A 21,823-nucleotide genomic window follows, 5' to 3' on the forward strand; every position below is an offset into this window, starting at 1 on the left:
GCAGGATATTAACTGCATTACGTTACTCCTTTCTAAAAGAGAATTATAACTGAACGATTGTCCTCTTCTCCCACTGGAATGTCACTGTCTCCAAAGCCTCCCCCTCCCCAGGAACAATAGTCTAGAGACTAGAGAGGCCACCACAGAAGTCAGTTCTCCCGAGCATCTTTCTGGCAGACCGTGCTCCCAGGGGCATAAGCTGAGAAGGTTAACATCTCTGATGTTACTGAAGAAAGTCTTTGTGTAACAATAAGGCAAACTCTGGAAGGAAAGGCTCCTCTGATCCTTGCAACCCACAAAATATCTGCCAGTGAGGAATTCAAAGCTCCCTGCACCTACAGAATAATGTGAGAGACCAATAAACACACCTCTGAGAGAATCATGAGACAGAACCCTTCTCCATATGAGGAGCCAGAGAACCAAAGGGGTCTCGCTGGGACTCGAGGAAGAAGTTTTTCCCTGCTCAAAGAACATGATACTGTCTTGCACATCAGACAAAAGCCCAACATAGGAGGGCACCCGCCACACTGGGAACCTAAGAGTCCTTGCAAACAAACTACTGGCAAAAACAAGTAGGTCACAATAGAGCCACTGCTCCCAGCACTAAAAGAACCTCGCCAGCAGCTCCCCTGAGCTGTGGGGAAAATATGGTAATCTGATCCCCAAGTGAAGTACAGCTTAGCTCTGCCAGCTTCAGAGAGAATAAGAGAGAGAACCCTGAGAGTGGTATTCCCCTCTTAGAAAGATTTCCTGTCAGGAAGCCTCCCTCACTCTACTGGGACACAGTTCTCCGACTGAGCCAGAAGCTTGACTAGAACAGTCCAGAAGCTATACTGCAACTGTCACCATCTGCTGAGAGAGAGAAAAATTCTGCTGAACAATGCCTTTATAGAACTGAACAAACAACACTGCATTCTCTGTTCCATCTGCCAATGAATTGGTACAGACCACAAGCCCTGAATTGGTCTGGTGAGGGTGCTAAAGAAAACCTTTTTTTTTTTTTTTGCCTCGCCCATCCCTAATGGCTATGACAACCCAACTCTTACAGAATGGAAGCAGTACCACATACTTTTCCCATCTTTGTTCATATAATACCTGACCAAATCTTTTCTGTGACAAACACAGCCCAAGATAGTACACACATGCAATTCAAATTTTGAAATCAGCGACAACTCTTTTAAAAACCACTGTATTTAAATAACCTATTGGGTTGCTCTACATTTCAGATACACATATAGATTCCTTTTCTGTAAATCTTTCTTAACAATCTCCCATAAGTCACCAATATGGAAGCATATTTTACATATTTTAATTTTTCCATCCTCTTCCTCAAGTTCTCCATACTGTATAGATTCCTCTTTAATAGTTGTCAAAAGAACTAAGCATGAAGTATGTATATAAATATTTTATTTTACAAAAAGGAGAAAAAGCATAGCATATTATGACTCAATGCATTTTTGCTCTAGTGGTTGCAGACGTCGTCGAATTACTAATTCTCCAGTGCTCTTCAGGTAAGTGTCTGACATTTCTTCTTCTGTTGGAATACCATGTGGCAGTTTCAATGGTTGTATTCTACAGACATAAGAAACAGACAATAAAAATGCAGACAGAAGCAAAACAGTTTTAACAATTTGGTTGAATTAAGAAACCGTTAACAAACCTGATCAAATGTTTAATCTGTTTCAGCTTTGAATTAACAGAAGGGATATTCTTGTGCACCACTGGTTGATGTGCCTAGATGTAATACAAAAATAATTCAGAAACATTAAAAGAAGCTATTTGTAAACAATGATGTGCAATATAAAAATTGCAGAGATGCCATCTAATTTAAACAAAAATTAAAAAAAACTTTTCACTTAAACAATACTCTACTGAAGAAAAAACAAGTTAAGATTCATACTTTATCTAATCCAAGGTCGTGTACGATTTTTTTTTCCCAATAAGGACGACTAATTACAGTCTTAATTCTGGTAATGAGATGCATTTTATGAGGTTGCTGTGGATCGCCTCCATACTTTGCATGATCAGAAGGGTGAGGCTGGAACACCTGCAAGCAAAAAACAATTCACACAGCCATTTGTAAATATCCACAATTACCAGTACTTCAAGACTTTTAGGGGTCCTTTTACTAAGGTACGCGAATGGATTTAGCGTGCACTAAATAAGACACCCAAAGGAATATAATGGGTATCTTAGCATTTCACACATGCTAAATCCGTTAGTGCACATTAGTAAAAAGACCCCCTAGATTCTTATAAAAACCCATTAAAAAAAAAAAAAAAGAAAAGACGACGACATGTTCAAGAAATTTGAAAAATGCAACATCCAGAGCCGAGGCACAAATGTACTGAAATTTTCAGCAGACAAAATAAGTACACGCTAAAACTGATCCAAGAACCGACAAGAGGGGGAGCCATTTTAGATCTAGTCCTTGGTGGCGTGCAGGGCATAATATGAGAGGTAACTATGTTGAGTCCCTTGGGAAACAGTGATCATAACATGATCACGTTTGAGCTACTATCTGGAATGAAGCTGCAAAGGAAATCTACTGTAGCAGCATTTAATTTTCGAAAGGGCAACTATAATAAAATGAGGAAAATGGTTAAAAAGAAGCTAAAAAGATCAGCTGCAAAGGTTGGGACACTAAATCAGGAATGGACGTTGTTTAAAAATACTATTTTTGATATTATTGTATATTGGAGATTGCAATGTTTAGTGATGTTTAATATTCTGATCACATCAGCTGTAGCAGGACACATCCCAAGTGGTCTGTAGTGCAGTCTCTGCAAAATTATGAAGTGATAAAAATTAGGTTTAATAATTGAAGTGAGATGATCTGAGCTGGCAGTCACAGGACAGTGAGACATGACACAGTCAGTCTCATTACAGAGCTCAGAGGACAGGAACTGTGTCATATAACAAATGACACACAGGTAGTACCTTAAAGAAAAATGAATTTAAGCCATGGTCTTTCAAGGACTGGGGTCCACTTTGTCACATGCATGTCCTTGAAAGTTAAGTCTAAAAACACTAATGAGTTTATTGAGGACTCTACCAGACTATGGGGTGTTTTCACTAAAGCTTAGCACAAATTTAGAGTGCTCTAACGGAATTGATATGCACTAAATGGCAAGTATATTTTATACCTATGGGCTTCGTAGCATTTAGCGCACTAATTCCATTAGCATGTGCTAAGCTTTTGTACATGGGCCCCTAACACAGCTACCCCTTTGAAAGCAAATAAGTTTACAGGGTCAGCAGTTTCAGTGGAGGAGTGGCCTAGTGGTTAGGGTGGTGGACTTTGGTCCTGGGGAACTGAGGAACTGAGTTTGATTCCCACTTCAGGCACAGGCAGCTCCTTGTGACTCTGGGCAAGTCACTTAACCCTCCATTGCCCCATGTAAGCCGCATTGAGCCTGCCATGAGTGGGAAAGCGCGGGGTACAAATGTAACAAAAAAATAAATAAATGTGTGTTAATTTCCATGTAAAACTGTGTTAAATTTCTTTTTCTATAGAAAGCTACTGCATAGAAAAATGGCCTATAAAACCAAGAAAGTGTTTTTGTAATAGTTTGTATAATCCTTACTTTTTGGAAAATCTTAAACTTTAATAATTGATTGATGCCATTGCTTCAAAATGACACATTCTGAGTGTGGAATAATTTATTATGTACAATGTGATTCTTTTTTTTTTTTTTTTTAATCTTTGAGGGGCTTTAGGAATACAAATAACTGCTCAAAACTGGCGAATGCCGTTACGTTACCATGTAAGCCACATTGAGTCTGCAAATAGGTGGGAAAATGTGGGATACAAATGAAACAAATAAATAAAAATTTTGGAAGCCCAGACCAGATGCATTCCATGTATTTACAAAGGTGGAAAGAAGAGAAAACGACAGCCAGCATAAAAAAGTGACGCGAAAGAGTCTACTACAGCCAAAAGAATGGACTTAGTGTGCACTAAACAAGACACCCATAGGAATATAATGGGTATCTTAGCATTTCACACATGCTAAATCCGTTAGTGCACCTTAGTAAAAAGGCCCCTTAGATTCTTATAAGAATCAAAGAATGAAAAATTGATCCAAATGAAGAAAATAAGAAGCAACATAAGCACTGGAAAATCAGATGCAAAGCACTGATAAAGAAGGCTTAAAGAAAATATGAAGAGAAACATGCTGCAGAGGCTAAAACTCACAGTAACAACTTTTTCAGGTACATCAGAAGCAGAAAGCCTGCACGGGAAACCACGGAACTGTTAGATCATAAAGAAGCACTCAGGCAGGACAAGGCCATAGTGGAGAAACTGGATGAATTCTTTGCTTCATTCTTTATGGAAGATGTAAGAGATCTACCAATACCTTCTGGTTTTCAAAGGTGATGATGAGGAGGAACTGAAAACAATCTTGGTGAATCTGGAAGACGTACCGAGCCAAATCAACTATAAAGAGTAGTAAATCACCTGGACCGGATGGCATACATCCAAGGGTACTGAAAGAACTCAAGGATGAAATTGCTGATCTGCTGTTAGTAATATGTAACCTGTCATTAAAATCATCCGTAGTACCTGAAGATTGGAGGGTGGTCAATGTAACGCCGATTTTTAAAAAGGGTTCAAGGGGTGATCCGGGAAATTACAGGCTGGTAAGCCTGACATCAATGCCAGGTAGAACAGTGGAAAGTATTTTTGCTTCATTTCTTTGAAGGCATTAATAAACGTGGATAAATCTGAGCCAGTTGATGCAGTGTATCTAGATTTTCAGAAAGCTTCTGACAAAGTTCCTCATGAGAGGCTCCTGAGAAAATTAGAGAGTCATAGGATAGGAGGCACTATCCTTCTGTGGATTAGGAATTGTTATTCTTGACACACTGTCCTCATTTGGATTCCAGGGCCCCGTCCTCTCCTGGTTCTCCTTGTATCTTTCCCAACGCACCTTCAGAGTATTTTCTAATGGCTCTTCTTCCACCCCCATCCCGCTCTCTGTTGGGGTTCCTCAAGGATCTGTCCTTGGACCGCTTCTTTTCTCAATATACACCTCTTCCCTGGGCTCACTGATCTCATCACATGGTTTCCAGTACCATCTCTATGCCGATGACACCCAGCTCTACCTCTCCACTCCCAACATCACAGTCGAAACCCAGGCCAAAGTCTCGGCCTGCCTCTCAGATATCGCCGCCTGGATGTCCAACCGTCATCTGAAACTGAACATGGCAAAGACTGAGCTCCTTGTCTTCCCACCCAAACCCTCCTCTCCTCTTCCCCCACTCTCTGTCTCTGTTGACAACGCCCTCATCCTCCCCATCTCGTCAGCCCGCAATCGGAGTCATTTTCGACTCCTCCCTCTCCTTCTCTGCCCATATCCAGCAGACAGCTAAGACCTGTCGCTTCTTCCTCTATAATATTAGCAAAATCCGCCCATTCCTCTCTGAACAGACCACCCGAACCCTCGTCCACTCACTCGTTACCTCTCGTCTTGACTATTGCAACCTTCTCCTTGCTGGTCTCCCGCTTAGCCACCTATCCCCCCTTCAATCTGTCCAAAATTCCGCTGCACGTCTTATCTACCGCGTGAACCGATACTCTCATATCACCCCTCTCCTCAAGTCGCTTCACTGGCTCCCGATTCGCTACCGTATTCAGTTCAAGCTTCTCCTAATGACCTTCAAATGCACTCAATCTGCAGCCCCCCATTACCTCTCTACCCTCCTCTCCCCCTATGTCCCCACCCGTAACCTCCGCTCTCAGGACAAATCACTCCTATCTGTACCCTTCTCCACCACCGCTAACTCCAGACTCCGTCCCTTCTGCCTCGCATCACCTTATGCCTGGAACAGACTCCCCGAGCCCATACGCCATGCACCCTCCCTGCCCATCTTTAAGTCCTTATTCAAAACCCATCTCTTCTCCCTTGCTTTTGGCGCCTAACCACCTTCCCCATTCATGATACACTGACTACATAGTTTGTTACCTTTAGATTGTAAGCTCTCTTGAGCAGGGACTGTCCTTCCCCATGTTTTAACTTGTACAGCGCTGCGTAACCCTAGTAGCGCTATAGAAATGCTAAGCAGTAGTAGTAGTAGTTATTGGATAGAAAACAGAGGTTGGGGTTAAATGGCCATTTCTCTCAACTGAAGAGGGTGAATACTGGAGTGCCAAAGGAATCAGGTCTGAGACCGGTGGTATTTAACATATTTATAAATGATAAGGAAATTGGAATGACGAGTGGGATGATTAAATTTGATGACACAAAGCTATACAAGGTTGCTAAAACACATGCGGACTGTGAAAAATTGCAGAACGACCATAGGAAATTTGAAGACTGGGTATCCAAATGGCAGATGAAATTTAATGTGGACAAATGGAAAGTGATGCACATTGGAAAAAAAATTCCAAATCATATCTACCCGATGCTAGGGTCCACCTTGGGGGTCATTACCCAAAAAAAAGGTCTAGGTGTTGTAGATAATACGCAGAACTCTTCTGCCTACTGTGTGGCGGCAGCGGCAAAAAAAGCAAATAGGATGCTAGGAATTACTAGGAAAGGGATGGTAAATAAGACTAAAAATACTATCATGCCTCTGTATTGCTCCATGGTGCAACCTCACCTTGAGTATCGCGTTCAGTTCTGGTCGCCGTATCTCAAAAAAGATATAATGGAATTAGAAAAGGTTCAAATAGGAGCAACCAAAATGATAAAGGGGATGGAATTCCTCTCCGTATGAGGAAAGGCTAAACAGGGTAGGGCCAGTGGGACAATATGGTAGCCCCTCAAGTCACAACATCTGAGACAAAATTGTTGTGCATTGACAACAAGGCCAGGAGTAACGTCACCAACCTAGCTGCAGCCTGAAATTTGAGGCTCATATCTGAGGCAAATGGCTGTTTGCATTATATCTGACGTGCAGCCCCTGCTCTGCTGAGGAACACTATGAGGCATATTTTCAAAGCACTTAGCCTTCCAAATTTCTATGGAACTTTGGAAGGCTAAGTGCTTTGAAAATATGCCTCTATGCCACCTGCTGGACATCTGGTGCCATCTATATCAAAGCACAGTTAAGGCCAACTGAATTGCCCTCACTTCTGAACAACTGATAGGCCACAAACCTTCCTGAGCTAATGCCCGAACAGACCTTCCCAGGCAATGAGCACCCCAACCCTGCAGACTGGTGCCAGTTGCTACAACTGACCAAGAACAGGGATTCCAGGATATCCCTCAAAAAACGTGGAATAGCTCACAAGCTAGCAGCCTCCTGAGAAAAGCTGAATGTGACAAGCCTCTAACTTCTGAGTCAGTGGATCACCTTGATAGTAATGTGTGTGTACAGTAGTAATGTGTGTATACAGCTAATGTAACTGTAATAGTTTAGTATCTCTACCTGCATCTGCTGGTAAGGGGACTTATTACTGCTTTCGTATATTAAACAAAATGTACAATGAAAACAAACTAGATGTAGATATTGAACAATAGGTTAAAACATTCATCCCTAGGAGAAATCTCTCTTCTGGGAGGTCCAGGTGAACTTACTATTTATACCTGGCCATTGTGTATTTTCTGAATAATACTGAGTTTACCTCATCTGGAACATGTGGTTTGGTGTACTTGGAGCGAATCCACCCAGTCCATGTTAGTGGCACCACACCATGCTCTTGCAAATTCTAGAAGTAGAGGTTAATATTTAGATGAAAAATATATATGCTGACAATGCATTACATAGTTCATACTTGTCTCCAGTCTTATTACAGTGTTTTATGTTTAGATCCATATTGGTTCCAATAAATATTATACCTTTAAACTCCTTCAGATGCCTGAAATAAGAACCCATGACATGGGATCCCAGGTACATATAGAGTGTTTGTTAGTTCAATGAGACTTTTGTGGCTTTTTTACCACAGTATGATTTACAAAAGTGAATTCGAGTCACAGTATCATGTTTCCTTGCTTAACAAGTAGGGATTTGTGTTCTCTAGTCATAGAATGTTTGTTTGGAAGTTCCTTCTACAACCCTCCATTAAGCTCAACCACACACTTAAATGATGATTTCTGACAGGACTGGAAATGGATGTCTTCTGATACAGTATGTGGGCTTTGGTTATGTGTCCTCTGTATCTAAAACCCCCAACTACCATAACTCTAGGACCATGGCAAGTCTTTACAAAATTTGTCTTGTGCCGCAGGGCTGCTAGGTTTTTGCAGATCTGTGGGAACCAGAAGCCTCTTTCCTTTGAACCCCACCCACAGCCACCAATCAGAGAATGAGAAAGGAAACAATTCATACTCTCCAACTCCAGGCAACTTTGAACTGCATGTTAATGTTGTTACGTTTATATACCACCTTCCTTTAATGCAGTTAGAACCAAAGCAATTTAAAACAAAAATACAATAAATAAGAAAAACATCAGAACTGCAGCTCCCTGTTGCAGAGGAGGAGCGGGATGAAACACACTACTGTCTTTTCCCCCTTACCAGTGCTAATCAGTCATGACAGAAGAGCTCGGAGGAGCGAAGAAGGGATTGGCTGAGAAGTAATGAAAATAATTGAGTGAGACAGAGAAAGAGGACTGGTTTAGAGAAAGCTTACAGAAGATCTGCATCATGGGTGTGTGTATGAGAGAAGACTAATGGGAGAGGGAAAGAGGAGCAAAAGAGTCATGCCTTTTATGAAGGCATTGGGAGGATGGAAGTCATTCAGAAAAGGGCTACTAAAATAGGCCTGCAGCACAAAGGATTAAGATACCCAAAATGTAATCACTGGAAGCAAGAAGGGAAAGGGGGGGGGGGGGGTATGATACAAACATTCAAATATGCAACAGGCTTCAAAGTACAGAAGTTGAAATTTTCTGTAGAAATTAAATTCAAAGGACAAGGGGTTATAATTTGAAGTTGGCAGAAGCCAGATTCAGATGGAACATGAGACAATAATCTTTGCTAGGAGGGTGGTAAATGCCTACAACAGCCTACCAGTGGAGGTAGTGGCCACCACTACTTTTGGCAGAATTCTAGCAGGCTTGGGACAGATATGGAGCCATGGTAGGAGCAAGGTTATTAAGATGAAGCATAGCAAATAACCCACCCTTTGTGAACTGGAGAAGACAGAAAAGGAGATTGATAAGGAGAAAAAAAAAGTATGAGTTAATGATGCTGTAGACCACAAAGTGGCTAGGTGGCTTCCCAGAAACTAAGTAGATGATTCTGGCAGGTTGGTGATGCTCAGCTATTTTCTTTTTTTTTTTTTAGTTCAGATCATTTTTATAAAATTTTATAAACTTCTGAACAAAAAAAAATTATGAAAACCATATGGAGTCAGCAATGATCGGAATATAACAAAGCCTCACATAGCAATACCTTGCATATAAATATCTAACAATTCCCATTTATCATAGGTTACTTGTTGAGCCACATGACGTTCATCTATCACCCCTTCATATTTATGATACAAACTAGGTTACACCAATAATGCTCAGTAGCAGCAGTATAGACCTTCCAGTTAAGCAAGATTACTCTGAGAACAATCAGGATAAGAAAGTCAAACTTCATTTGCTTACGGGGGAGGGGGGACTGGTTACCTATGCTGTTAAAAGGCCAGGGAAACATAGTTGCCTCACTAATGTTCATAGGTGTTTAGATTTTTACAAACTTTGATAGTAAGACAGGTGCAGTGTGGATGGTTTGAGTGTTCTATTGGGCATGGGAAAAAAAAAAAAAAAAAAAAAAAAAAAGACACTGATAAGGAGAAATATTTTACAAGCCATCAAGCTGAATGGTTTAACTGCTCTTTATCTACATCACCTAAGCTACAATGTTTATTTTATTTATTTTTCTATATTTTGTAAATATTAAATTTTCTCTATACGTTTTGTTTTTATGTACATTGGTTTAGTTAAAAACGTAATTATTTTAATATCGTTATAAGAGGAAGCTATAGACAGCTGAGGTAGAATTTTACCTTAGTCAGTCTGAAGGCTATCGAGACTGAAATACTGCCTAAATAAGAGATATTTAAAATTTGTTCTTTAATTAAAAATATACTTATATATATTAAAGGAGGGGTTAGAAATCTCTATTACCACTCCCCATGCTTATGCAAGGAGCCCACACCCCAAAACAGGCAATGCAAAACAGAAGCTTGCAAAGAGCAAACAAGGAACTGTCTCTCCCAAATGTATAGAAAGCACTTATGCATTCATTCAGGCACTCTCTCATCCCATTAACACCACTTACTGTATCCTCCCTACCAATGATTTTTATGTTTAGGTCTTTCCTGCTCCAGTAAGTGAATACTAAGGTAAAACTATGTCTTACCTGGATAATTTTTTCCTTTAGTCTCAGCAGATGAATCAAAAAGCTGGTGGGTTGTGTCCATCTACCAGCAGGTGGCGATAAGGAGTACTAAACCGAAGCCAGTGACACCGGACTGCCAGCCTCTCAGTCAGTATATATGTCTCAACACAAAGCAGAAACAGGTGTAAACAACCCAGAAGCCTTTCTCACCAATGAAGGACAACAACAACCCAAGCAGGAGTGGACAGAAGACCCATTCTCAAGTCTTGAGCTCAGAAAAGCAGCGCTTTACAATTGTTTTTAAATTATTTACTTATTTTTAACAAAGAAAGGCAACAGCACCTGGAAAAGGAACAAGCCACAACAGAGACCCTGGAACCAAATCACACTGTAAAAATGCAGCTGAAAGGGAGGGATCCCGAATTCATCTGCAGCAACTAAAGGAAAGAAAACTATCAAGTAAGGCATAATTTTACCTTCCTTAGCTTATGCAGCAGATGAATCCAGAAACTTGTGGGATAAACCAAATAAATCCCTAAAGAGGGTGGGAAGCTGCCACTCCCCAACACAAAACTGCCACTCCGAAAGAAGCATCCGCTCTCACATCCACTCTATAAAACACTTTGAAAAAGTACGCAGAGAGGACCAAGTAGCCGCTTGACGGATCTCGTCCAGGGACAGCACACTGGTTCCCACCCACGAAACAGATTGTGCCCTTGTGGAATGGGCCCACAATGCCTCCAGCGGAGAATGGCCCTCCAAAATATATGCCAAAATAATCGCATCCTTAATCCACTGGGCTATAGTTGCCTTCGATGCTGCATTACCCCGCCGGGGCCACAACAGGAGCACAAATAGATAATCCAAACGGTGAAACTCATTAGACATCTGCAAGTAACTGAGAACCCGCAGAACATCCAAGAGTCTAAGCTTCGCAAAATTCTCAGGATAGTCCTCCCTCCGAAACAAAGGGAGAAATAGGCTGATTGACTTGAAACTTAACTGAGAAAACCTTCGGTAAAAAAAAGATGGAACCGTACGCAAAGTCACCCCAGACTCAGAAAAATGTAAAAAAAAAAAAAAAAAAAGAGGGGGGGGGGGGGGGGGGGGGGGGAGTCCCGACATGACAACGCTTGGATCTCGGAAACTCTGCACTGATGCTTAACCACCAAAAACACAGTCTTCAAAGTGAGGTCCTTGTCAGAAGCCCTCCACAAAGGCTCGGTCGCCTCTGAATTGTCCAAAAGACTAAATTCAGGTTCCAAGCCAGGCATGGCCGGTGAAGCAGAGGACAAAGGTGAAGCACTTCCCATAAAAACTGTACCACATTTGGATGAGAAGCCAGTGAAGAGCCAGACACACGCCCCCTGTAACAGGCCAGAGCCGTCACCTGAACTCGAAGAGAATTATAGGCTACACTCTTCTGCAAACCATCCTGTAAAAAAGCCAACAGGTAAGATACAGATGCCTCCAAGCAGGAAACGGACACCTCAGGGGAAAGGGAAGCACTGTCCCCTACTAAGGCCTCGGTACAGCTTGCTACACAGAGCCCCTTTTTCCGCAATGGGAACATCTCTTGACCGCGTCCGCTGCCATAAAAAACGCAGTGATACCTTTGCCACCAAACACAAAACAAAAAAAAGTCACTCAACACCAAGGGAAAGAACAGCATGGCCTCTCCCAGAAGCAGGCCTGCTGCCAAACAGGCTCACCAGGCTCAAGCAAGCTAACTCTGAATTCAGACACAGAGAACTCCTTGCTTTACTCTTTGTCCTTTTTTTCTTTCCACTGGTTCACCGACTGCAATTTTTTTTTTTTAACAGTTGGTGAGGAAGGCTACAGCCCAGACAAACCAGCAGCAAGATACAACCAAGAGGAGGGGAAACTCGGGATGAGGCAGGGTCCCGGACAACCAGGTATGCCACCAAGGATGGCTCTGCTTGGCCAAACACCTCCTAGCTCAACTGGCTAGTGCAAGCCAAGGAGCATCCCACAAACGATGAATCCAGGAGCTGGTAAGAAGCCATCCACCACCTGCTGGAGATAGAGATATACTGACTGAGTGAGGGGGCTGGCCATCTGGTCCGGTATCACTGGCTTCAGTTTAGTACTCGCTCCACAAGCTGGTAGATGGACACAACCCACCAGTTTCTGGATTCATCTGCTGCAGAAGCTAAGGAAAATACTCTGATTAATTATGCTAATAGGGCTAGAATTAAATTAGACCACTCTTCAAATCCCCACTGCTGGAAGCCGTTACACTTGGTACAAGCAGAAACTCACCTTTATTTTTTTAATTAATTTGCAAAGAGAAAGGACATTACCTTTAATCCAACTGTGTGTAGCTGAACAATTCTGTTTAATGCAGCCATCAGGTTTCTCCCACAGCAACTTCTCTAAATTTGCATAATTTTTAAAACAAATTCTGCAAACAAACAGAAGTACACAAGGTAAACACAGACTATAGAGAAGGTGAACATTTTGAATGCTTTAGAATTATACACTAAAAGAGTGTCTGTCAAACTTTTCAGGTTCTGGGCCTTTCTTCTCATCTCTCCTCTTAGAATTTTTTTTTCAGTGAGCATAAAGGGTTCTATGTCTGAATTTAAGTGTATCTAGGTGCAAATGTCTCCAAATGGGTTATTTTGTGCATACAAAAATATATTACCAGAAAAGCAATTTTAAAAAAATCAAAGCACAGCTACTAACAATTGCCAGCAGCAAAAAGTCTTAACAGATTTACACTAGACCCAACAATAAGTCTTCAGCGAGATAGAGAAAAAAAAGCCTTAAATTAAAAGAAAAAATTAGTTCTTACCTGTTAATTTTCTTTCCATTAGTCCCGAAAGATCAATCCAGAGACCTGTGGGTTGTGTCTGTCTACCAGCAGATGGAAATAAAGAGAATGTCTGAGCTCAGCTACATAGGACCCTGGCAGCAGCCTCACTTTCAGTATTGTCGATATCCAAGGAGTGAACATAAAAACAGAGACAGCACTCTTCTGCCTCTATATAGTACAACAAAGGAACAAGCAACAAACAAACTGGTACAACAAAAAGGTGCTCTGCTAACACCAGAACCCATGTGTGACCCCACGCCACTGGGCAGTCAATCACTCAAAATATTCGCAGTTGCACCATAGTGAGAGGTGTACTGCAAATAATCCTGCAGCACAGGAAAACCAGAAGAACTCAGCCTCCGGTATACCAGTCACTCTTCGATCTGGAGAATGTTCTGAAAGCATGCGCCCTGCCTCCACCGCAACTCCCCACCTAAACAGGAACAGAGCAGAGACAAGGAAAAACAGAATACCAACACCAAAGGGTAGCTTCTGGACTGATCTTTCGGTATTAATGGAAAAACAATGAACAGGTAAGAAATAATTTTCCCTTCCATATCATCCCTCAGATCAATCCAAAGACTTGTGATATGTAACAAAGCAGTCCTCAAGAAGAACAAGACCAAACCCATCCCTGCCTGCAACACTGCCGAACTGCCACAGATCTCACCAACCACCACTGCCCGCGCCTCCACAAAGGCGATCACCTGCGCCCTGGTCAAGTGTACCTTCAGCAAAGAAGGCAGGTCTTTCCCAACAGATATGCCAAACAGATTGCTTATTTCCGCCAGCGATCAATGGTAGCCTTTGCCGTCTGCTAGCCCTTCTTTCGACCCGCAAACAGCACAAACAGATGGTCAGACCAGTGGAAAACACTGGTAACCTCCAGATACGGACCAGGACCCATCAAACATCCAGACAACGAAGTGCTCTGAAGTCCTCAGGGTAATCCCCCCACCAAAAGCACAGAAGGAAAAAAAAATATTGGCTGGTTCACATGAAACCCGTAACTACTTTTAGAAGGAAGGTACAGTCAGAAGTTGCACCCCCGCTTCCATGAAGTGAAGGAACGGATCCCAGCATGAAAGCAGACCCGATGAGCCGATGCACAAAGTCAAGTCCTTCAAGGAGATCCTGTCCAATGGCTCAAGCGGCAACCTCCGAAAAGCCCGCAGTACCACATTGAGCTGCCATTCCGGACACACCAGGCCTGGACGGATGGAGATGGTTAACCCCCCGTAGAAACCAGACTACGCCACCAGAGACATGCTCTGCAGCCAACCACTAAAACACACTAATGCCACCACTTGCATCTTCAGAGAGTTCAGTGCCAGACCCATTTGCAAGAAGACCACGATACGAGCCAGCCCCTGTGACCCACGCCAGGAGTCGAAGGTTCTCCAGACCCTCGCGTACATGATGGCGACGGTTTTTTCCAGGCCTGAAGCATCGTAATCACCGAGTCTGTATAGCCTTTCTTCCTTAAACTTTCCACTTCTCAAGAGCCAGGCCACAAGTCCAAAAAGGGGAGGGATCCTCCATGAGAACCAGATCCTAAACCAGAAGACCTCTTCCACCCGCCAACTGAAGTGGGCGATCCACCAGAAGCCGAACTAGGTCTGCGTACAAGAGCCGCCAAGGCCAATCTGGTGCCACCAGCACCACTGGACCCGGGAGCCGAGCAATGCACCCCAGAAGCCATCCGATCATTGGCTAAGGCGGAAGGGCGTAAAGCAGACCTTCGGAGGGACATGGCTGCAAGAGCACATCCACGCCCGCTGCTGCTGCATCCCTGCATCTGATGAGAAACATGGCACCTTGGAATTGTCCTGAGATACCATGAAATCCATCTCTGGCATCCCCTAGCGGTTTGACATCAGGCGCAATGTCTGATGGGAGAGTGCCCACTCCCTAGGATCCAACAGCATGTGACTGAGAGTCTGCCTGAACACTGAGCACCCCACAATGTGTGCTGCTGAGAGGAGAGACAGGTGGCACTCTTCCCACTGATACAGACAAGTGGGTTCAGGTTCTGCCCCTGCTTGTTGTTATACACCGCCACCATAGCATTGTTGGAAAGGACACAAATGGCTCTGTACAGCAGGAGATCCAGGAACGCCACCAAAGCCTTCTGAACTGCCCTAAATTCCAAACTGATTGATCGCCACATTGCTTTAATGGGCGATCAACATCCTTGTGCCATCCTGTTCAAGTGCGAGCTCCCCAGCTGAAAAGGCTGGAATCCATCATCACCAACACCCAATCTGGGGAGGCCAATAAGACCCCAAAGTCAAGATGTGCAGTAAATACTAGTGTATAATATGGTAAATCTATACTAGAATTCAAAACCACTAGTTGTTAACAACTTTCCACACCCACATATTGAAACACACTCCAAGATACTCGAGAGGCTATAAGGGCTGGAGCCTGCTCTTTTCCAGGTTGATCACACAACCTAAGGCACGCAGCAGTGCAACAACTCAACCTGTCACCTGCACAATGTCCTCATCCAAGGACGCCCGAATAAGCCAGTCATCCAGGTAGGGGTGAACGCTGATGCCCGCCTTCCTCAGGAAGGCCGCCACACCACCATCACCTTGGAAAAAGGTGCAGGGTGCAGTTGCCAAGCCAAACGGCATGACCTGACACTGATAATGGGCCCTGAGAACTGTGAACCTGAGCAAATGCTGGTGCGATGGGCCAAATGGGAATATGGAGATATGCCTCCTTGAGGTCCGAAGACATCAAAAGTTCCCCCAGCTATACCACCGCTATCACCGAGTGAAGCCTCGACATGCAGAAGTGCTGCACTTTGAGGGCTCTGTTGTCCCTCTTGAGGTCGAGAACTGGAATAAAGGAACCACCTTTGTCTGCCATGAAATAAATGGAGTAACCCTTGTCCGACCTCCACCAGAAGGACCGATCACACCGCTCCCAGCCGAAACAGCTCATCGAGGGTGGCCCGAACCTTCATGGGTGCTTAGCAAGGGGATTCTAGGGAAAAAAAATCTGGCAGGTCACGCACGATCTCAACCACCCACTGGTCAGATGTAATCCTGGTCCACTCCTTCAGGAAAAGCAACAAGCCTGGAGGAATGGATCAAGACCCCATCACTGCGCAGTGTGGGGGACCTAGGCCACCTGTGAAGTCAAAGCGCTAGCAGTGTGCCTGGCCCCTCGAAAGGACTGCTGTTTCTGCTGATAGCAGGGATGCTGAAACAACAACTTCCTGGGATGGTACCTGCTCGCCTCCCGAAAATGAGACCGGAACTGGGATACACGCAAAGAAGACTTTGCTTTGTCCTCAGGAAGCCGCTGCCCCTTGGAATCCTTGAGATCCTTAACAACTCTGGACAAATCATCGCCAACAGGAGCTGCCCCCTGAAGGGAAGTTTCGCCAAGAGCTACTTAGATCTGTGGCCGAGCCACAACCATCTCCTTGTAGTCACAGTCAAAGACATCTCAGCCAATGCCCGCAGAAGATCATACAAGAAGTCCACCAGGTAAGCCAGCCCCACCTCCAGTGAAGGCCAACATGGATTTAGTGAAGGGAAATCTTGCCTCACCAATCTATTATGTTTCTTTGAAGGAGTGAACAAACAGGTAGATAAAGGCGAGCCGGTCGATATTGTGTATCTGGATTTTCAAACGGCGTTTGACAAAGTACCTCATGAAAGACTCCAGGGGAAACTGGAGAGTCGTGGGATAGGAGGAAGTGTCCTAAATGTGGATTAAAAACTGGTTAAAAGATAGAAAACAGAGAGTAGGGTTAAATAGTCAGTAACCTCAATGAAGAAGGGTAGATAGTGGGGTTCCCCAGGGGTCTTTGCTGGGACTGCTTTTTTTTTTTTTTTACATATTTATAAATAATGTAGATGGGAGCAACTAGTAAGGTAATTAAATTTGTTGACACAAAGTTATTCAAAGTTGTTAAATTGAAAGAGGACTGTGAAAAATTACAAGAAGACCTTATGAGACTGGGCATCTAAACGGCAGATGGCGTTTAATGTGAGCAAAAAAGTGATGCATGTGGAAAAGAGGAACCCGAATTATAGCTATGTAATGCAAGGTTCCACATTAGGTGTCATCGACCAGGAAATGGATCTAGGTGTCATCGTTGATATGTTCAAACCCTCTGCTCAGTGTGTGGCGGCAGCTAAGAAAGCAAATAGAATGTTAGGTATTACTAGGAAAGGAATAGAAAAAAAAATGAGCATGTTATAATGCCTCTGTATCGCTCCATGAAGCCACCACACCTCGAATATTGTGTTCAATTCTGCTCACCCCATCTCAAAAAAGATATAGTGGAATTAGAAAAGGTACAGAGAAGGGTGATGAAAATGATAAAGGGGGTGGGGCAACATCCATATGAGGAAAGGTTAAAGCGGCTAGGGCTCTTCAGATTGGAGAAAAGACAGCTGAGGAGAGATATGATAGAGGTTTACAAAATAACGAGTGGAGTGGAACAGGTAGATGTGAATCGCTTGTTTATTCTTTCCAAAAATACTAGGACTAGGGGGCACGCAATGAAGCGATAAAGTAGCAAATTTAAAACAAATCAGAGAAAATATTTCATCACTCAACGTGTAATAAAACTCTGGAATTCATTGCCAGAGAATGTAGTAAAAGCAGTTAGCTTAGCGGATTTTTAAAAAGGGTTGGATGGCTTACTAAAGGAAAAGTCCATATACCATTATTAAAATGGACTTGGGGAAAATCGACTGTTTATTTCTAAGATAAGCAGCATAAAATGTACTGTATTGTTTTGGGATCTTGCCTGGTACTTATAACCTGGATTGATCACTGTTGGAAACTGGATGCTGGGCTTGATAGACCTTCAGTCTGTCCCACTACGGCAGTACTTATGTAAGAGACAATGGGGAACATTTTCACAGCACTTTCACTTACAAATCTGCTTGTTAAACAATGGACGTTTGTAAGTCTAAGTGCTTTGAAAATACATCTGAAAATGTACACAGACACACAAGTAGACGGAGCAAATAAATAATTAAATTATTCAGTAAGAACAGTGTACGGAGCAAGTCCGGCTCATGTTACTAGAGAACTGGAAACCTGGGAAAGGACGGCAGCCAGTTTTATTGACAAAATGCCCTCTGAACTGTTTTTTTTTTTAATGGAAAAAATTATCTGTTCCAACTGAGATCCTAATGAACTATTCATATGAGGATCTATGAATTACAGTGTGAAGAAGTAAGTAGTACTTAATCCATGAAGATCCATGACCTATGCTGGTAAAAAGTGAAGGATCCATGACGTATGCTGGGAATTGGTGCAGAATCCATGAGGATAAAATTGTTCAGGTGGGAATAATTGTAGGATCCAGGATCATCCATCCCTTTGTGTGGGTAACATCTCACATAGACTTCTTTGGAGAATCACAATACAAAATAAAATGTAAGCAGAACTATTGAAGCCAAACCCCAGCAGATGGACGAATAAATGTCCCCAGAAGAACTACAGATATTTAACCCTAGATGATTGAAAACTGGACGAAAGCCCCCCCCCCCCCCCCCCCCCACGAAAATTATTTTCTACTACTACTACTATTTAGCATTTCTATAGCGCTACAAGGCGAACGCAGCGCCTACATTATGCGATCTGACTCCTTAAAAGCCAGATCTGCAGGATCCCCGGTATCTATGTATTAAGTACTACTTTAACAAGAAGGATGCCGAGGATCCCGCTGTATCGGTCTTTAACCTTTTGCCTTCGCCAAACTACTACCTACCCATACCTGCCGTCCGGGATCCGACCTCCGGAAATTTGAGTCCGACTCCAACGGGAAGAAGAACTCGACTCGTATCACATGCCCGGAAGAAGGTGGAAAGAGTGCCGGAAGGGCGCGACGCGAGAGAGTCAGCGACCAATGGCTGGGCTGAGCGCACCTCTGGCGATTGAAAACAGCAGACGGTACGACGAGGCTTTTCTTCAACCTCCATGATCTAGCCCATTATATAGGTTGAAGCCACTAGGCGTAGCTTGCTGACAGTAGGCGGAGTCATAAGTACACCCAAAACAATAGCAAATGCTATTGAAAGCAATAGTAAAGGATTATTTGAAATAATGGACTGCCTATATGTGGTCCATCTGTAAAAAGTCAAAAGCTGTTCCAGTTGGATAGGCAGTGCCTTAAAAGGTGGAGGACATACATACAGTAACATAGTACAAAAGATTTGTTTTTTATTTTTACTTATTTGCCAGCTTTTTAATTTATTTCAAAGCGTCCCATATGTAGATATAAATATGAAATCAAAACAGCTTCAAAATGTATTGTAGCTGGTGGAAACAGCACTAATAAAGACTGTATTTTGTGCTAATTTTTCTACACAATACAGTAATACACGGCCAAATTTCAGTGAAGATATCCTGTTTTCTGATGGGTTCATCTTAACTGTTGTAATCTACCTTGGGAAGCCTGGTGTTATAAAGATTGGAAGTAAAATTAAACTCTCCTTTCATTGGGGCACATGGAATCACATCTTCAATTCATCTTTTTTGTACAAATAGATTATTCTGTTTTGAGCACGTTTAAGGGAAAATTGGTTTTCATAGGTCAAAGTGGCGTAGCCAGACAGCCAATTTTGGGTGGGCCTGAACCTAAAGTGGGTGGGCACAAAATTATCTCTGCCCCGCCATACCTCCACCTCAAAATATAAATAGCTAATGAGGATCCTCAAGCTCTGTTAGCTGAAGACTTTCTCCGAAGGCAGCCAGAACTCCCTTTTACCAAGCTTGGCAGGCAGCAGCAATGTCCCTAAGCCACTAATGCCAGCACCACATGCGAGCTTAGTAGTCAGTGGCTCAAGGATGCTGTCACTGACTGGAGAGTTTGGTAGAAGGGAATTCTGGCTGCCTTTGGAGGAGGTTTTCAGCTGGGGATGCTTGGGGTTCCCCACCAGTTATAAAGCAAGGGTCAGGGCCAGTGTTAGACATGCTATGGCCCAGGTCAGAAAATAAAGGAGGGCACTTTCTCTGATCCCCTCTCCTCCCTGCCTCCCCTCCAATTCCCCACCTGCCAATACTAATCACACTGACAGACCTTCACCAAATACAGACCAAGGGATCACAAATTAGAAATTAAAATATTTACACAAAAATTGAGAGCCCCACGAAGTTAAACTTAACATATACTACAACACTGGAGAAATAACAACAGAAATGCATTTCCTTTCTATTGAACACAATTGCACATTTCCGAATGCTAATATATTCTATTTAAAACATTCAAAATAAAATGCTTTCTTCTACCTTTGTTGTCTGGGTGTTTTATTTTTTCCATTATGTTGGTTCCAATTTCCTGTCATCTACTAATTCTCCTTCAAGCGGCTGCTGTATATTTGTCTTCTCTCTGCTGTCTATTCCCTCACTACACCTACCTCTGATATAATGATCATTCCCTTTTAGTTCTGTCCTCTCATTTTTTTCTTTTCTGCCTCTGTCAACTCATATTTCACCCGTTTTCTCATCCTTCTCCTCCTTTTTACTTTTCAGCTACCTATCAGATTTCTATCTTCTTTCACCCACTAGCTCTCTCATTTCCCATCTCACTCCTTCCCCAGGCTTCCATTCCCTTCCATCTTTAATCTATTCTCCATGACCATATTTCTACCCTCTGTAATCACTATCCTCTCATCCATTTTCTTGCCACCCTTCTCCTCCCCTTCCTGGCCTCTCCCACATGGTTCCACCATTCCCAGCGCCTTCCTCCCTCCACCTTTCTAGCCCAGCATCTGCTCTCTCTTTCTTCCATCCCCACCTTTGTAGCCTGATATATCCTGTCCGTTCTCTCTTCCCTCCTGTCCTGTTTCCCATGGTCCAGCATATCTCCTTCTCGCTTCCCTGAATCCCTTTGTCTGGCATCTCTCCATCATTTTCATCTGCTCCTGGATCCATCTTCTTCTCCCCCCTCTCCACCTGTGCATCTCTTCCTGCCTCTCATCCAGTCCCATGTCCTACATCTCTCTATCCCCCTCCCTTGTACCCCAAAGCCAACTTCTCTCTTCCCCTCCCTCCCTCCCTCCCATGCAGCATTCATGCCCTTCCTCCGCCATGTCCAACATTTCTGCCTCGCTCCCACTGTCCACCATTTCCCTCTCCCCCCCTCCTTTGTGCCCCAGGTCCAACATTTCTCTCATCCACCCCCCCCTCCAATGCAGCATCTCTCCCTTCCACTGGCATGTCCAACGTTTCTCCCTATTTTCCCATGCACATCTCCCTCTCCTTCACCCTATGTACAACATTTCTATTTGTCACACCCCTCTCAGTCCATCCAACACTTTTCTCCCGTCCCTCTTGTCCCCCCCCCCCCCCCCCCCCCCCCCCGGGTCCAGCACTTTTGTCCCTTCCCTAGTTTGGTGCCCCTCCCAGTCCAGCACTTTTCTCCCTTCCCCGCCTCCAGTCCCTAGTCTGGCACCTCTGTACTTTTTTTCTCCCTGCTTCTGCAACTTACAGTATTGGAACTATCCGGGCCGGCAGCAATTCACACACGTAGGCTCGCACTGTAGCTCCGGCGTTCCCTGGCTTTGCTAACGTGACGTCCCGTCCTAATAGGAAGTTGCGTCAGTGAGGGCGTGATGCGGCAGAGTGAACGCCGGAGCCGGCCTGTGTGTATCGCCAATCTTGTAAGTTGGAAGCACTGCAGTAGAGAAATAGGGAGGAAAAAAAGAGAAGTGCAGGATCTGTG

General features: G+C 43.6%; 1 protein-coding gene across 2 annotated transcripts; it reads right to left on the reverse strand.

The window, feature by feature from the left end:
* Nucleotides 1-1,390: 1,390 nt before the first annotated feature.
* MRPL30 (mitochondrial ribosomal protein L30) lies at nt 1,391-18,971 on the reverse strand. Of its 2 annotated transcripts, none has more exons than XM_030201406.1 (6): nt 18,875-18,971; nt 12,605-12,705; nt 7,574-7,657; nt 1,901-2,047; nt 1,661-1,734; nt 1,391-1,572 (listed from the first exon to the last, which is right to left on the reverse strand). In XM_030201406.1, the coding sequence occupies exons 2-6, from the start codon at nt 12,650-12,652 to the stop codon at nt 1,440-1,442; spliced, it is 486 nt and encodes a 161-aa protein (XP_030057266.1). In that variant the 5' UTR covers nt 12,653-12,705; nt 18,875-18,971; the 3' UTR covers nt 1,391-1,439. The 2 variants fall into 2 exon arrangements, with proteins under 2 accessions (XP_030057266.1, XP_030057265.1); XM_030201405.1 differs by having other exon boundaries at nt 18,869-18,950.
* Between the last annotated feature and the right edge of the window lie 2,852 nt (nt 18,972-21,823).

This window comes from Microcaecilia unicolor, chromosome 4, assembly GCF_901765095.1.
Source record: "Microcaecilia unicolor chromosome 4, aMicUni1.1, whole genome shotgun sequence".
NCBI lineage: Eukaryota > Metazoa > Chordata > Amphibia > Gymnophiona > Siphonopidae > Microcaecilia > Microcaecilia unicolor.

Bases quoted from the DNA above. Each gene is read 5' to 3' on its own strand.
- MRPL30 (XM_030201406.1), bottom strand. From the start codon at position 12,652: ATGGCTGCATTAAACAGAATTGTTCAGCTACACACAGTTGGATTAAAG. The intron at 2,048-7,573 runs GTAAACTCAGTA...TTTTGCTTGCAG, and splicing joins AACCACATGTTCCAGATGAG to GTGTTCCAGCCTCACCCTTC. The intron at 1,573-1,660 runs GTTTGTTAACGG...TTATGTCTGTAG, and splicing joins CAGATTAAACATTTGATCAG to AATACAACCATTGAAACTGC.